At 33.8% G+C, this 17,280-nt stretch overlaps 1 protein-coding gene across 4 annotated transcripts in view; it reads left to right on the top strand.

Annotated features, from left to right (window-relative positions):
• Positions 1–17,280, top strand: part of SUPT3H (SPT3 homolog, SAGA and STAGA complex component) — a 447,473-nt gene that overhangs the window by 272,953 nt on the left and 157,240 nt on the right. For all 4 annotated transcript variants that reach the window (XM_045542085.1, XM_045542088.1, XM_045542086.1 and 1 more), the window contains one exon: positions 15,590–15,676. In XM_045542085.1, the coding sequence (XP_045398041.1) occupies positions 15,590–15,676 (87 nt within the window). The remainder of the gene's footprint in view (positions 1–15,589; positions 15,677–17,280) is intronic.

Here is a 17,280-nt window from a genome sequence, read left to right as displayed (position 1 = left end):
GAAATCCTCATTTACTTTAATTATCTCATTTACTTTAATTTGCAGTTCTCTGACTACCAGTAACTTTGAGCATCTTCAATTTGGTTGACATTTGAATTTACTCTTCTGTGAATCACCTATTCCTATGTTTGTCCATTTTTCTATTGGATTATTTTCTTATAAATTTCTAAATTTTATGTTTCATATAGTTATTACAACTTTTAAATTTGCATTGAAGATTTTTTCAAATATGCCATAGTTTATTAAAATGTTATGTAATCATGTATGTTTATATTTTCCTTTTTGAGTTTCCAGCTTTCAATAAGAATGTCTCCCCAATGGTTAGATTATACCAGATCTTCTTAGAAAATTTGTACTGTTTTGTTTTTTTGCTGTGCAGTAAACTACTTCATAATATAGTGGAATTAACAACAAAAATCATTTTATTATTTTTTATAGTTCAATCACTTGGCTCAGCTGGGGATTCTGCTTATCTTGCTTGAGATCTCACAATGGTTGTAGTCAGATGATACCTAGAAGTAAGTCATCTGGAATGTTAACCAGGATTCTTAGGAAAGCTGGGCTTCTCTTCTTCCCTGTGTAGACTCAGGGTCTGTCTCCATTTGTTTCTCAACATTGTTGGGCCAGCATGATCTTTTTACATCATGGCACCAGGCTCCCAAAAGCATAGAAGTGCAAGCTGCAGCAGCTTTTTATTGCCTAGGCAGGTAAATCTTGGAACATCACTTCTCCCACATTCTATTAGTTAGAGCAGGTGACAGGCCAGCCCAGATTCCATGTGGGAGATTAAGGGCATGAATCCACTGGGAGGCATCTTTGGAGACAAGATATAATAGTGTCTACATTTTCTTTGTAGGCTTCTAGCCATGGATAAGATGTCTCCTTCAACCTTAGTTTGTGTACATAGTTCCCTAGATCTTTTTCATGATTTTTTTTTTTTTTTTGAGACAGAGTCTCACTGTGTTGCCCAGGCTAGAGTGAGTGCCATGGCGTCAGCCTAGCTCACAGCAACCTCAAACTCCCGGACTCAAGCAATCCTCCTGCCTCAGCCTCCCAAGTAGCTGGGACTACAGGCATGCACCACCATGCCCGGCTAATTTTTTCTATATATATTTTTAGCTGTCCATATAATTTCTTTCTATTTTTAGTAGAGACGGGGTCTCGCTCTTGCTCAGGCTGGTCTCGAACTCCTGAGCTCAAACAATCCGCCCGCCTCGGCCTCCCAGAGTGTTAGGATTACAGGCGTGAGCCACCGCGCCTGGCCTTTTTCATGATTTTTGTCATTTTGTCTTTTATATTTCAATTTTTATTATAATTCTCTGTAATTTATTTTTATATATGGTATAAGATGAAATCTTACCTTTTTCTTTTCAGTTTTACTATGGTTTGCCAAACCATTGATTAAATAATTCCTTGTTTTCCCACTGAAATAAACTGTCCCTTTTATTCTATCTTAAATTCTCATTTATTTCTATATTCTCATTCTGTTTATTTTCACACAGTCTCTTCTTTCCTTTTTATTCTTTTATTCTTCCTTTTCTCCTTCCATCCATCACCCCTCCTTCACTGCAGCCACTCCTACCCAAGCTTCCTAATACAGTTACATTGTAATTTTCAGCTAGTTTATTGGTCATTGGTTTGAATCTGAAATCATCTGAATTCACAGCTGAGTCGTATAGTGTACCACATTCACATTTTCTTACTTATAACTTTTGTCTTTTTTTTCTTTATAATAATTATCTTAATCCTTTGTTTAATTTTCTGTGTATCTACCAGTGATTCATACCCAGATCTCAATGTAAATCCATTGTCAATATAAATAAAACAAGTATTTTTCACAATATCATCTTTTATGGGAATATTTCTCCCAGATTCTTCTATCTGCTTGCTTCAAAAGTTGCTCTTTAAACTTGCTACACATCTGTCCTGGGATCTACCGTCACATACTGGGGACTCCTTTATTCCCTGTTGGACCCCTTATGTTCTGCCTTATTTCCTACAAGGGAATAAACCAGTGAAAAGTCATCTTTCTTGTTTTAGTCCCTTATTTTGCTGGAACACATTTTCAGCTTCCTAAGAAAGAGTTCATAAGTGGTGAATTTTTATATAAACTACCTTGCATTGCCTTCACAGATTTTTGACAGTTTGGCTGCATGTGAAAACTTTAAAGTTAGAAATTCTTTTACTTCAGGATCTTGAAGGCATTTTGCCATTGTTTTCTGGTGTTCAGCATTGTTGAGATAAAGTTCTATTGTTTTACAGGTGACCTATTTGACCTGTTTTTTCCCTTATCTCTGTAAGTTTTTAGTATTACTGTTTGTCCTAAGAATTCTGAAGTTTTACGATGATGTGTCTAGAATGTTTTACATGACACGCCCACCCTCACCCCAACCCTAGGCTACTTTTCTGATCTCATCCCCAGCCACTCTCCCCTCTTTTGGTGTACTGTAGTGATCTTATCCTCCTTCCCTTTCCTCCAGTGTATTCAAGCAAGGTCTTGCCTCAGAAGCTTTGTACTTTTTATTTCTTCTGCATGGAATGTTAGTGAGTACTGCCCTGATTTGCCCTGTATAAAATAAACCATAAACCCTGCTCTAGCATGCCTTGTCCTGCTTACTCTTCTTATTTTAGCTTAGGAATTATTATGATATGTTAATTTGTTTGTTATTTGTCTCCTGACCACTAAAATATAAGCTCCACGACAACCTGGACTTCTTCTATTTTGTTCAATATTAAGTCCCTGCCATCAAGAATTGTGCCTTATTTTCAACAAATATTTGTGAATGAATAAGTGAATCTGACTTGGTATGGCCTTTTTTCATCCATTGTGCCTAGAAATTAGTAAATTTAGTTTGTAATATTATATTCTTTATTTCTGGGAAATTTTCTTCAATTAGTTCTTTAATAATTTCTTCTCTTCTTTTTTTTCTCTTTTCTTTCAGAACTTATGCTTTAGTGTATTATACCTGTATGAATCCTCTAATTTTCTTATCTTATTTTTCATTTTTTGTCTTAATTACTTATTTGCTATATATAGCTTTCAGTACTTAAGAGAAGCAAATTAAAATATAAAGTGAGTTTGCTATCTATGATTATTCATCAGTCCATAATAATTATTTACCTTTATATCAATTGGTAATATCAAGAAAGTAAATACAGTTTTGGACAATTTTTCATTTCTGATTCATACCTATGACTGTAGCAATACATTAACTGAACAAATGATACAGATACATGGCATAAATATTGATGGAGGTGGGGGAGACACCAGAGTCTGTATATATATTGCATCTAGGTAGTTGGTAAAAATTCCTCCTTTCACCTCCACTCTTACCTAGTAAGGGGGTAAAGTGCTAGTACTTTTCACATTAACTCTACATACGACTTTTTGGACAGAAAATGGTGAGAATACAATAGGAATGAATGTTTCTTGAGAGTCTGATATCAGAAACTGTGCCAAATACTTTGTATATGTGATTTAATATGGTCCATACACAACCCAGAAATACTGGTATCATTACATCCATATTAAAAATGGGGAGATTGAAGGTTAGCAATGTCAGTTACCTAGCATGAGGTCACACGGCCAGTGTCAGGTCCGATAAATCAACTGAAAACTTTGAATTTAATGAAGGTCTTAATAGCATGTTAAAACTTCTAAAGGATTTCTAAAAGAATTGCTATGTGTTTTAAGAGTAAATCTGTTATGGACTGTATGAAAAATTCTTCCCATATACCAAAAAGCAAAACATTTTTATGCAAGAATCTTTACAGAAATCTATCAGAGACTTTTAAAACTCCACAAAAACCATGTTAAACTGCTAATTCTGTCTAAGGCCTATAACATGATGTATGTTGATTGATCATTAATGAATTTTACATATTCATTATTAGCTTACATGAGGAAACTAATTCCATGTGGAAAATGGAAAAAGCTCTCTTCTGGCTGGGGGATATAGTGGAGACAGACTTATTCAAATCCCATTTTTGTCATTTAAATGCTCTGAACTACTGTTTCCTTATCTCAAATGTTTCCTATTCTTTTAAAACTCTATAAAATACTAATATCACCTAACTTACAAGGCTTTTGCAAGGATTAGTAGAACTAACAATTTTGTAAAAATATGTAAAACATGTCACACATTTCATGTCATATTCAACAAATTCTAGTTTATGGTCTTGTTACTCTTGTTATTGGTGCTACCTTTCTTAAACCTTGGAATCTCTATTATGTTCTAGACATTATCTTTTCTCTGTTTATTATGTTTCTTCCTCACTTGTTCTTTTTAACATCCCTGCAAGATAACTGATATTACTCCTAGACTTGCTTGTTTGTTTGTTTTGGTGAGTTAGTACCGTCTCCATTACATTTAGTTAGTGACCACATTAAGACAGGGGTAGGATCCAGCAATCCTTAGCCTTCCTACTCTAGTTCCTGTGCCTCTTCTCTACATCTGTCATACAACTTATTGTCTGCAGTGGCTTTTACCAAATTGCTTAAGTACCATTTCACTTGATTCTAACACGCATTAATGGAGAGTTTGCATCCTGGAAGGGAAGCCTTCTTCTTGTAAAGAGATCTTTACAAAATAAAGTGGTAAATGGTAAGCTGGCTGAAGTTATACAAGGTACCCATGTAGCACAATGCAGAGGGATTGATTAGGTGTTTGCTTGAGTTAGAGAAAACCTCAGAGAGGCAGTGACATCTCACTTATTGAAGGCTGTGGAGTTCTGTCTTTTCTGTGCTGTTTGCTTCTTCAGAATGTGATTGTATGACTGTTGTTGATTGTACCATTTTAACCTGATATGAACAGATTTCATAAGAATATCCTGATTTTGGTTTTAGTAACTGGATCTAAAATATTTTCTCAGCCTACCGTATTATCAGGGGAATCTCTTTTCTTTTCCTGAGTACATTGCTATTTCACATTCTCCCTAGCCATGAATGAACCATTCCGAAGCAATAGCTTATGCTTGTATAGGTGCTTTACATTCTCCATTTGTCTGCAGCACATTATTTGACATTTACAATGACGTGTAAGTGTAATAAGATCTGTACTATATCATCTTCTTGAGCCCTTTTTAATAACCTGGTAATAGAATACGGAAGTGACATCTGAACCTAGGAAACCGTTTTTCATTCAGTTTTACATATTCTACTTTTAATTTGATAAATACTATATACAACATATATTGGTTTTCCTACGCAAGCAATCTTTGGATACAAAATTTGAATAAGGGCTACCTTCTGTGACAGACTGAGGGGAAAATATATACAAATTTTCTCTGTTCATCATATGATAAAAGCATAGGGCAGATTACAAATGGATAGAAACCAGTCTCTTTTATGCGTTACTAATTGCATTGCCATAATCCCATTTTGCAACTGTTTTTGGCTTTCAAATGTACCTGGAACTATTGGGTAGGATACTGAAGTAATTAACTATATCACCTGCTGATTTGTATATCATGGTAAACATTATGGTAAAATAAATCATTAATGCTAAGAGCCCAACCCCATACTTTCCTCCATACTCATACAGTTAATTGGGTTGGTTGCTATTTCCACTAGTATGATTGAGTGAGTTTCCCTTTGAATGTTGACTCCTATGTGTACCTCATCAAGTTTTACCATTCCTTCTTGTGATTTTTCAGGGTTTTTTTTTATTTGTTTAAGAGACAGGCTCTCACCCTGTCACGCAGGCTGGAGTGCAGTGATGTGATCATAGCTCACTGCAGCCTCAACTCCTGGCCTCAAGCGATCCTCCCATTCTTCTTTATTTCTTCTCTTATTGATGTACGCACTTAATTATGGAGCCAAAAGTAAACTGTACCTAGAGTTAAATCCTAGAATCAGAAAGTAAAAGCCAAAAGAAACTTTGTAGCTCATTTGGTATTCACCTCTCTTTAGTTTTCACTTGAAGAAACTGAGGACCAGAAAGATCAGCTATTCAGTTAAAAAGTATAGATAGAAAACTGTGTGAACACTATATGTGTACATTGTATTTGATGTTGAAGTGATTTTCTGTGAGTAATTATTAGAGAAATAATTAGTTCTCTATCAAAAGAAGCCCCCGGAGGCCAGGCAAGTTGGCTCACGCCTGTAATCCTAGCACTCTGGGAGGCCGAGGCGGGTGGATTGCTCGAGGTCAGGAGTTCAAGACCAGCCTGAGCAAGAGCGAGACCCCGTCTCTACTAAAAATAGAAAGAAATTATCTGGCCAACTAAAATATATATAGAGAAAAAGTTAGCCGGGCATGGTGGTGCATGCCTGTAGTCCCAGCTACTGGGGAGGCTGAGGCAGGAGGATCGCTTGAGCCCAGGAGTTTGAGGTTGCTGTGAGCTAGGCTGACGCCACGGCACTCACTCTAGCCTGGGCAACACAGTGAGACTCTGCCTAAAAAAAAAAAAAAGAAGCCCCCATAATTTTTCCCTTTAAGTTTAGATGAGAGTTACTTTATATCTTATAAGAAAGTGATTTTAGTGGTACACACGTGTGTGTTATGTGTGTGTGTATACACAATTATATTGCATCTATTATATGTCTATATTGTATATATTATATAATTGTGTATATACAATTACATACAAAGATGTATATAATTAAGGATAAAAACTACCACAGAAATGTACAAATATTACTTACATTTCTCCACACAAATTTATATCCTAAATTTGCTTATGGTAAAATAAGACACTAATGTTAAATAATAATCTGATAAGGGCCTTCAATCTTTGTGATTACTAAAAGTTATAAACTATTTTTAGGAGTACCCTCAAATTTGATTCTTGTTTTCTGAATAAATTTAACAAACATATATGCAGGGCTTATTATGTGCTGCATGACATTATCGCACTTAAACATCAAAAATCATAGGCATTTAAAAATATGAGAGAAAAAAGTGAAGATGGTTTGGAAACTTTTTTAAAGTAATGATTTTTAAAGCTGCTTAAACTACTCATGAAATGAATTTTTATAGTGCAATAGTGTGTAGATAATCTGCCGAGTTAGACCATAAAATGGGATTAATAATATAAATGCACTGGAGCACTCTTCAAGATACATTGTTCTGATAGAGAAGGCCACACTTTGAGTTTCATAGCAGATATGTTTGCCCTCTGTATGCATCAGGTTCTTAGACCCAGCATCAGAAGCTACAATTCTAAAATTCTAAAATTGGCACTTTCTCCACGTATTTTCTCAACAACAAAAAAAACTATAAAGTTGCTTTTGCCCAAGCAAAATAGTAATAGACATAAAATTAGAAATCAGTTTTCCTCACTCCTCATAATTATTCTTTAGCATTACTTTATTCTTTCCATTTGGTAACTTTTCTGATCATTTCATTGGTCTGTGTGCAATCTGGTGTAACTCAATTTTAGTCCCTTTATCTAGCCATGAAGATTTACCATAAGACCTGTATTTATTCCTAAACATTCAAGGGTGAAATGAAATCAGGCTGTCTGTGAAAAATTAGGAAGAGCTATGAAAAAAAGTAATGAACTCAGTCTTTTCTCTGTTAGATTTTGGTCTTTTGAAGAAACAAGTAATGGGTACAACTCTTTGGTAGATGCCTCCTTAGAAATGTGAACAGAAGGGAATGTGGAGGAGGGAGCATATGTGCCAAGAAATAAGCAGGCAAAGGCATTTTTATTGTAGGTATGTTTTGTAGGCTACCAAAATATTTTATGGTTCTGAAATTTTAAGAAAAATATAAGAAATTTTAAGAAAATCAAGAAAATTTTAAGAAAAATTAAGGGGGTAAAAATATTTTTGTTACATGGCTTGAGTCAGGGCTATAAATGTGCCTATCATCTGAATAGTATTCATTGTACCCATTAGGTGGATTTTTGCCCCTCCCCCCTGCTTGATTTCCAATGACTTTTACTTCCCACTGTGCAGTTCTGTGCCCATCAGTTAGTTCCAATTTATTAAAGAGTACATGTGGTGTTTGTTTTTCCATTCTTGAGATACCTCGCTTAGGATAATGGTCTCCAATTCCTTCCAAATTGCTGCAAAAAGCATTAATTCATCTTTTTTTATGGCTGAGTAGTCCTCAATGGCACACATATACTATATTTTGTTAATCCACTCATGAACTGATGGGCACTTGGGTTAATTCCACATCTTTGCAATTGTGAATTGTGCTGCAATAAACATTCAAGTCCAGGTGTGTTTTTGATAAAATGACTTCTTTTCGTTTGGGTAGATACCCAGTAGTGGGATTGCTGGATTGAATGGTAGATCTACTTTTAGTTCTTTGAGAAATCTCCATACTGTTTTCCATAGAGGTTATACTAATTTGCAGTCCCACCAACAGGATGCAAAGCTTTCCTTTCTCTCTGCATCCACACCAACATCTATTGTTTTGAGACTTTTTAATAAAAGCCATTCTAACAGGAGCAAGGTGGTATCTCATTATGGTTTTAATTTGCATTTTCTTGACAGTTAGTGATGTTGAGCATTTTTTCATGTTTGTTGGCAATTTGTCTATCTTGTTTTGAAAATCTTCACTTCATGTCTTTTGCCCACTTTATAATGGTGTTGTTTATTTCTTGCTGATTTATTTGAGTTTTTTGTAGATTCTGGACATTAACCCTTTATTGAATCTGTAGATTGCAAATACTTTCTCCCATTCTGTAGATTGTCTGTTTGCTCTGTTGATTATTTCCTTAGCTGTGCAGTTGTTTATTTGCCAATAATGAAACTGTTTTGAAAGACAAATAAATATTTGTATGGATATATTTCTCCATGCATTGTAAGGCTTGATTTAGTGATTGCATTTTCCTCTATTCTTAATAAGAAATTAAGAGAGAAACATGAATGGCTTCACATTAAGCATGTATTACTTAGTACCAGTTTTGTATGCCTGGACATCTCTCATAGGTTTGTCATGAAGGATAATACACTGAAGATACGAGCATAGGATAGTATATTTAATAAATGTTAGCATTAAAAGAAAGTGTCAGCCTCTTGTTAAACATGGGTGGTACATATGCTTATCTCCAAAACCTCAAAAATCCACTAAATAACAGCAAAATAATTTTAAAGTTATAAACCTACAAAGACAAAGAAAATGGCAGATGAGAGGAGTCAGTAAATTTTGGAAGCTTAAAGTGGATAGAAAGGCTTAATAGATGTGAGAAAAATGAAACGTTGGAACATGGAAAAGCTAAGGATTGAAGGTCTCTCTGAGGAAAGAAGTGTTATATGAACTAAAAACAGGAAGACTGGTAGAAAGTAAAGGTGTAATCTTATACCAATACGCTATCCAAACCATATAGGCAGTCAACTAGTCCTTTGCCATCCTGGCAAAATAGTATAAGCTTACTCTCTGGAGAGGTTAAATAAAAGATCTCTAGTATTAGAGACTCTAGGCACAAGTCCATCAGTATTCAATTAATAGACATTCCAGAAAGAACCCAGAAAACAGAAAGAAAGACAGTTTCAAAGTAATCCAAGAAAATTTCCTGGATATGAAGGACAAAAATATACAGGTTGAAGTATTTCTGTGAGTACCCAGCAAAATTTTTGAAGAAAGACCCTCATCAAGGCATAGCATCGTGGAATTTCAGAATTTAAAGTATAAAGAGAACAAAGTTTCTCAGAGTGGGAGATAATCATGTAAAAGCTTAGGAATCATAATACAACTGACTTCTTAGCAGCAACATTTTAAACTAGAAGACTGTGTAGCAAAAACTTTAAAATTTTGAGAGAAAATGCTTTTTAATCTAGAATTCTATACTCGGCCAAATTATCAGTTAAATATGAAGGTAGTATAAATACATTTTCAGACATACCTGATTTTAAAAAATTGATTTCCCATACACCCTTTCTTAGAAAACTATCAGAGGCATATTTCAGCTGTTGTCCACCACAGGGAAGAAAGATGTTGCAGTTTGAATTTATTCTAGTTAATTGTCTACTTTTTAAAAAAATCAATATTCTTGAATATAACATAATCCAGAGTTCTTACAATGTATTATTCACAATATCTCAGACAAAATCCCAGGAAAACATGACCCAAACCCAAGGAAAAAATAGTCAATGGAGACTAACTTCAAAATGGTATAGATATTGAAATTAATAGACAAGGATTTTAAGGCAGCTGTTATAACTGTGCTCACAACTAAGAAGGAAAATTTCAGAGAAAATTTCTGCCAAAATAAGGAAGTAAATTAAAAAAGAGCAAGAAATTGGGTCAAGAAAATAAAGATTCAAAACAGAAGAGTAGAAGGGATTCTAGAGGGCTCCAAATGAGATGGCTCATCAAACAAACAAAAAAACACAGCAAGACTGAAATGAATTCTGACACATTTCAAATCTTTCAAAAGAGTTTAGCATGAAATAGTAATAGGTTCACAAAAAATTAAGCAGAAAACTGAACCAAGGTAGTTATTAACTACAAGGAAAACCAAGAAGAGAAATTTGATCATAGCGATCCGGCTGTTAACAATGTTTACATTGTCATAATGTAAACACTGGACATTAATTTAACAGAAAATTATATTTCATAGGCAAAGGTCAAGAGGGAAGGAAGAAAATGGTTAAAATTGGGGTGTCTAAGAACATTAAATCTTTTTTACCTCTCATAAGAAATCAGTAGATAATCTTAAAAGTTGAACAATAAAGAAAACAAGCATTATAAGCCTATTTCAAATACGGAGGTAAATAACAGACAGAGAAGCAAGTTGAAAGTGGTTGCCACTAGAAGCAGGATAACAGATTGGGAAGAATTGTGGTAAGATATTCCTATCTATCATTATAAAACTTATAGTATTATTTAATTTTGAATATGTACATTTTAAGTTATATAAAAATTTTAAAAATTAAATATTTATAAGACACTTACCACCATGCCTGGTACAAATTAGGGACTCAATATATGGTAGCTGTTATTACTACTAAAATTATTAACTCTCCTAGTAGTCATTGAAGTCATTGATTACCCATTTTAAATAAAACTGAAATATAAACTTATAAATCTAGAGAAGTTACTTGATTTATCAAAGGTTATGCAGTTACTTAGTGGTAAAACTAGAACTGGAGTTTCCTAACTCCAAGTTCTTTCAGTCATAACATGTAGGATTTAGAGAGGACCTGTGAGGTTATCTGTGGCTGGAAAATATGGTTGCAAGCAGAGCTGTCCTTTCATAGCCTAACCTCTAGGTTATCCTGCTTGGTAAATAGTATATGTATGAGATAGACTTATGGATAGAAAAACAGAAAAGTTAATAATTTTAGGCTAGGTAACAACCTCACCTAAGATTCTGCCTCTTCATGATCATACCTCCTGCCTTTTACTATTTACTATTTGTCCTCAAAGAGGAAAAATCCAGGACTTGGACAAAATCCAAAGGAAAGACCTGCAACAGAAGTATTGTTAAAACACTTTCAATATCTTAATAATTGTAGAATCGTCACCTTAATTCTGTTGTGCATTTAAAAGCTTTTGGAACTTTAGAGAAATCTCGTTCTGAATTTATGTGGGCCCCAGTCAAATGCAAAGGTAATAAACTTCATCTAGCTCAATTCATTTTATATTATAGATGGGAAAACAAAATGGTGGAGGAGAAAATGGATTGCCAACATTTAACAAATATTTATAAACTATCCGTTTGGGATCAGTGGTCCTGGACCTAGAAGTATATTATTCAAAAGGAAGTTGAGAGGCAGGAATGTTAGGAAACTAGTTGAGGGAGATAAAGAAGAAACTTGATAACAAGTGCAATTAAGATATTATAAACTGAGTGTTTAAGTTCCATGGTTACATTAGATCATAAACACTGTTGTGTGAAAATAACCATAGATATTATTTCTTTGAGAAAATTATTTAAGAATCAAGAATTTCTCATAATTTGAATATAGTACTATGTTAGGGTACTGCAGAGAAATAGAACCAACAGTATGTCTGTGTATATAAGAGTGTGTGTGTGTGTGTGTGTGTGTGTGTGTGTCTGTAAGAGATGTACTATAAGGAAATTATTCACACAATTATAGAAGCTGAGAAGTTCCAAGATCTTCACTTGACAAGCTGGAGACCCAGGAATACCCAATGTGTAGATGTGTAGTTCCAGTCTGAAAATCAGCAGCCTCAAGACACAAGAAGAGCTGATGTTTCTGTCTGAAACCAAAGGCCAGAAAAGACCAATGTCCCCAGTTATGCATTTAGGCAAAAGTTGTTCCCCTTATTCAGCCTTTTCTATTCTATTTTTATCTATTCAGGTCCTCAAGTGGATTGGATGAACCCCCCCCCATTAGGGGGGGACAATCTGCTTTACTCAGTCTAATATTAACCTCACCCAGAAACACCCTCACAGACATACACAGAATAATGTATGACCAAATGTCTGGACACCCCATGGCCCAGTCAAGTGGGCACATAAAATTAATCATCACAAGTATACAAAGGCATAAGGAACCAAAATTATTGGAAGTTAAATATAGAATTATATGAGAGAAAACAAGAAATGTAATAAGAATGAAAGTATAGAGAAAATCTGTGAATCAGTTGGGCTTTAAAGACCATACTGAAGTTAAATAATAGGGAATTGTCATAGTTCTTGGAACAAGAATTTGGACATTATATATGAGGGGAGATCATTTTAGCAGTTAAATCTAGAACTCATGACAGTTTGGAGACATTGAAACTTAAAATGGTAAAAATTCCCAGATACCTGGATTAAGATAAATATTGTGGAAGCAGAGAGCACATTCAAAACCCTAAGATTAAAACAAACAGCAAAATCAACAGAAGTTGGTAAAAATATAATAAGAAGAAAAAATTGAATCTGAATGTTAGTGTCATTGATAGCAATGAGAAAATAAGAAGAGATTTATTTGTGGGGTCAAAGATGTGACATTTGAGATAACATGTAATAGTGTACCTTTTCATGCTCAAACTCCAAATAAAGTTTCATAAAATATTTATAGTGTAAAAGTGATGAATGTTAATATGTTAGAGGAAATTTTTTTTACTATTAAACAGTTGTTACAAGTATAATATTTAGTTCACTTTGAAGAATAGAAATAATATCAATCAGAAAAATAGAAACGCTATAACTGGGTTGCCATTAACACTGAAGGTTTTAGGAACATTTGTTATGTTGGTTTCCTGGTTCCTAGTATTTGTTTTCACTTTAAATGCACCAGTCGTGAGCTCAGCACCCTGTGGAACTGGACTGCCAAATTGCTAATCTGTTTTTTAAGTTGGTGTTGTTAAAGAGGAAATTTGTTACTCTTTCAGGTGGGCATAGGCAAAAATCTTTAGGAAAAATAAACCAATGGGTAATACAGTTGACCCTTAACACAGGCTTGAACTGCACAGGTGCACTTATATATAAGCAGGTATTTTTCAACCAAATGTGGATCAAAACTACAGTATTTGCAGGATGTGAAACGACTGTACATACTTGAGTATGAATTACTTTAATTAGATAATAAGATTGCTCTTCTCCTTTGGCAGAGATAAGGAGGTAAGAATTTGAGAGAGGTAATTTTGGAGCTTGGGACACATTAGGGATAGGCAGGCCTTGAAGAGGTAACATAGTGATACTTTCAGTCCCAGAGACATACCAGGTGGGTGGAGACCAAGGTCTACTAGAGAGTGCTAACAATGCTAGTACCAGGAATGATACTATATTAGTTGAGAGAAAAGTAGAAAATTGAGTAGATGAAAACCTGAGATAAACTTTTCCTGCTAAATATGACAAACATAACCAGGACATAAATTCCAGATCCTTATAATAGTAATGTACTTATTTTGAAGAAAACAGGTGATTAAAATGTCAAATTTTTCTATGTCTTTATTTTCGATTTTTTTCCTGCTTAATGTGTTTGTAAACTGACATTTTGGAGAGTGTTACAAATACAGATTATTTATATGTAGTGTGGATAAACTGTTGATTAATTGGTAAACCTATTTAGGGATATGTATTTCTCCTGATCCTTTCTTAACATGAGTAAAATTACTTATATCTGCATAGTGTTTTTCAGTTTTCAAATCATCACCATTCTTCATTTAAGAAAATAAAGTTACTTGACTATGCCATCTCCTTGTTTTCTGTATGTATCCAGACAAATGGATATGTAGCTCATGTTTTCCACACCATTTGCATGTATTTTAGACTGTGATAGAAATGTTTTTATGTGAAAAAGCATGTGTACATATATTTCCTGACACTCTTCAGATTTTTAGAAAAACATATTCATGCCTGCTGAAAACTGTTAGTTTCTTTCTGGGTAGATACATCATCTATTTAAAAACCTTCTCCTTCCCCTCCCCCCCACCCAAGAATTCTTTTTAAATGGTTCACAGTTAAATTTAAATTTCTATATTTAGGTAGGATTATGTTTATATACCAACCACCAGTATCCAGGAAATTCAGTGGTAAAGCTGACACATAGGGAGTTTATAGTCTATTTTGTAGTCTGTGTATTTAGAAAAGGTTTGAAGCTTATTTAGCAAAATCACTTAAACATTCAAGCAGAATTTCTTTGGTACAAATGAACTATATGATTTCATATAATTGTTAAGATAACAGTGTGTCACTTTTTAAAGATTAGTTCTCAAGAACATGTGTTAGATTTATTCTTTTCAAAGAAGGATATATTCAGGAACAGCTTTTATGTGTAAATATTTTTATAATATTTCATATTGGATAGAATTGGTTTGTGCAATCAGCATGGTTTGATCAAATTTGGAAGAAGTTATAGGCACATTTTGTAGTGTTTTCTGCAGCATCTTTATTTTTTTCAGATGGATGTATTTTATGTTCTTTCCAACTAATCAAAATAAGAAACTGAGTTTGCCTGTGCCAAAAAAATAGAACTATCATTTTTCACATTCTTTGATATTCCAGGTCATTTTCAAGTAAGATTGTATTTCTCAGACTTCTGAAATTCTCAGCTTTGTAGATATAAGGGCCCAGATGAACATTTCAGGGGGAATCTAACTTTTCATGCAGTATGTTTTGTGTTGTGCATTCCAGATACAGTTAACTTTTTGTGTGCATGTGATTATTAATAGTACGGAAAGAAATTAATGCAGTCTAGTATTGTGATTTATGGACTGAATCCTTCACCCACTGAAGACTTGCCAAAACGAGAAGTATTTTTTTTTTCCTTTGGATATTAGAAACAGCTACTGTTTTTGTTGATCTTTTAAAGTTCTGAATGGGCCTATTTCAAATCATAACAGCATGGGAGCTCAGATTAATAATATATTTATTCAACTAGTGATACTGAGTGAAACCATTGCTCATATGAGTATGAAGGATAAAATTTCATAAAATTATTTTCAGGTGCATTAGTGCATTTCTGGAAGCTGTGCATGATTTTTCTTTTGCATGAAAGAAATCAAGGATTTCTGTTTATTGTATCAGTTACGGGTGGGCTCATAAGTTAATGTAATTGCATTTTTATATCTTAAAACGTAAGATATTTTGCTTTTAAAAGTAGTAATGTGATTGCTGGGTTATTCCCCAAGGTTTTTAACTCTTAGTATATTTATCACTCTTGAGACATCATTACTCTACTACATTTAATTTATATTATTGAGAAAAATTCTTATAGTTCCTTCATTGTTAGTTACAGCAAGCTGCTGAAATTTCTCAGCTTCGGGGAGCAAGGGTAATCTCTGCTGAAGATCTTCTGTTTTTGATGCGCAAAGATAAGGTAATATAAAACAATTTCACTGTATTACAATGCCAGGCCTTGTGCTTAATTGAACTTACATGTGAAAACTATATATCTTTGTTATATTGCTTTCAAATTGAAAACTATTGAACTGATGTTTGCACAACAAATGTTTGTGCAACAAAATGTGTTTACTACAAGAGAATTGGTATTTATTTTTGCATGGGCAAAGGCACTTATGTAAAACTGTGCTAACAACTAATCCTCATTTATCCTTAAATGTCTATTTAAGCATTTTCATTGCCTTAAATATTGACTCTGTGCTTTGTTGTCATAAATGGGATATAACTGAATAGCCTATTTATTTTTCTTCTCATTTTGTAGATTAATATTATCAGAATTATAGACTTTAATAGAATAATCTTTTAAACCTGAAATATAAAGTTTACTCTGTAACACTAGTTTATAGAAAAAAGCAAACCAATCAAGATGGATTTTCTAATAGTACAAATATATACCATTTCTATTTTTTTATGAAGATCTTTCTTTCTTACTCTTTGAACTCTGTTATTAAAATATTTAAGCTGATATTTATGTGTCCAACTTTGTCATAATTATTTTCCATGAGTAGCTAGTTGGAAATATTCTGTAATATTTTATATGTTTCAGTTAATCAATTCTTAGATTATATGAAGAATATAAAAAGGAAGAGAAATGAAATGTCTTTACTATCAATAAGCTTATTATCTGGTTTAGGAAATCTGTAGGATTTAGTTGAAGAAGCATTTTAAGACACTCAGAATTTCAGGGGTGTGTGATCAGATAGAGAGGCTGTAGGATTTGTTCAAGTGGAGGTTTCTGCCTAGGGTGAGGCACACACAATCCTATGTAGAAGGGAACAAATGCAAAGAAACTAACCAGGATGCTGGTTCAGTAATTAGAGCAAATTATGGTTAGTATGGTGGAAATGAATAGGATGAAAGAATTCAGAGAGATAATGAAAAGTAAGAATTTGCAGGATTCGGTGACTTCATTATGCTTGGAGGACTAAGGAAAACAGGCATCAAGTACTGTACAGCAGTCATGCTGTGAGGAAGGAACCTTGAAATGCTGTTAGCAGAAATGAGGACCTTGTGCAAAGATTCGTTTGGAAGCCAGCTGGGGAACAACAGGGTTAGCCTTAGTCCTTTACAGAATATTTTGTCGATTCCTTTTTCACTGACAGAAGTAAAGAGGTTAGCGCATAAAATGGCTCACACTGACACTTTTGCCTGCCCTTTTGGGGAAATCAAAATTTTAAATCATATTAAAACTTCAGGAACATAACCCCATTTAACAGTGCTCTTCTGTCCAGACAGACTCTTACCCAGAATCTTTTTACCAACCAAGAACATAGCTGTGATATGATAGTTCCCAATTTTCTAATCTTTCTCTTCAAAATGATAATTTCATTTATATGCTGGCATGTTCCAAAAAAAATTTAAAGTAGCTTACATAGGTAAAATATGAGACAAAATGAAATTAAAGTACTGAACACAATCAGAGCAGAGAGAAAAGAATGGTACTAAAAAACCTTTATATAGGTGTAGTTTTTTCTCTTAATAATTCCAGTTTATAATCAAGCAGTTGACTGCTGATTACAT

This window comes from Lemur catta, chromosome 2 (genome assembly GCF_020740605.2).
Source record: "Lemur catta isolate mLemCat1 chromosome 2, mLemCat1.pri, whole genome shotgun sequence".
Classification (NCBI taxonomy): Eukaryota; Metazoa; Chordata; class Mammalia; order Primates; family Lemuridae; genus Lemur; species Lemur catta.
The sequence above is the reverse complement of the archived record's forward strand: the minus strand, read 5'-3'. Positions and strand labels throughout refer to the sequence as shown.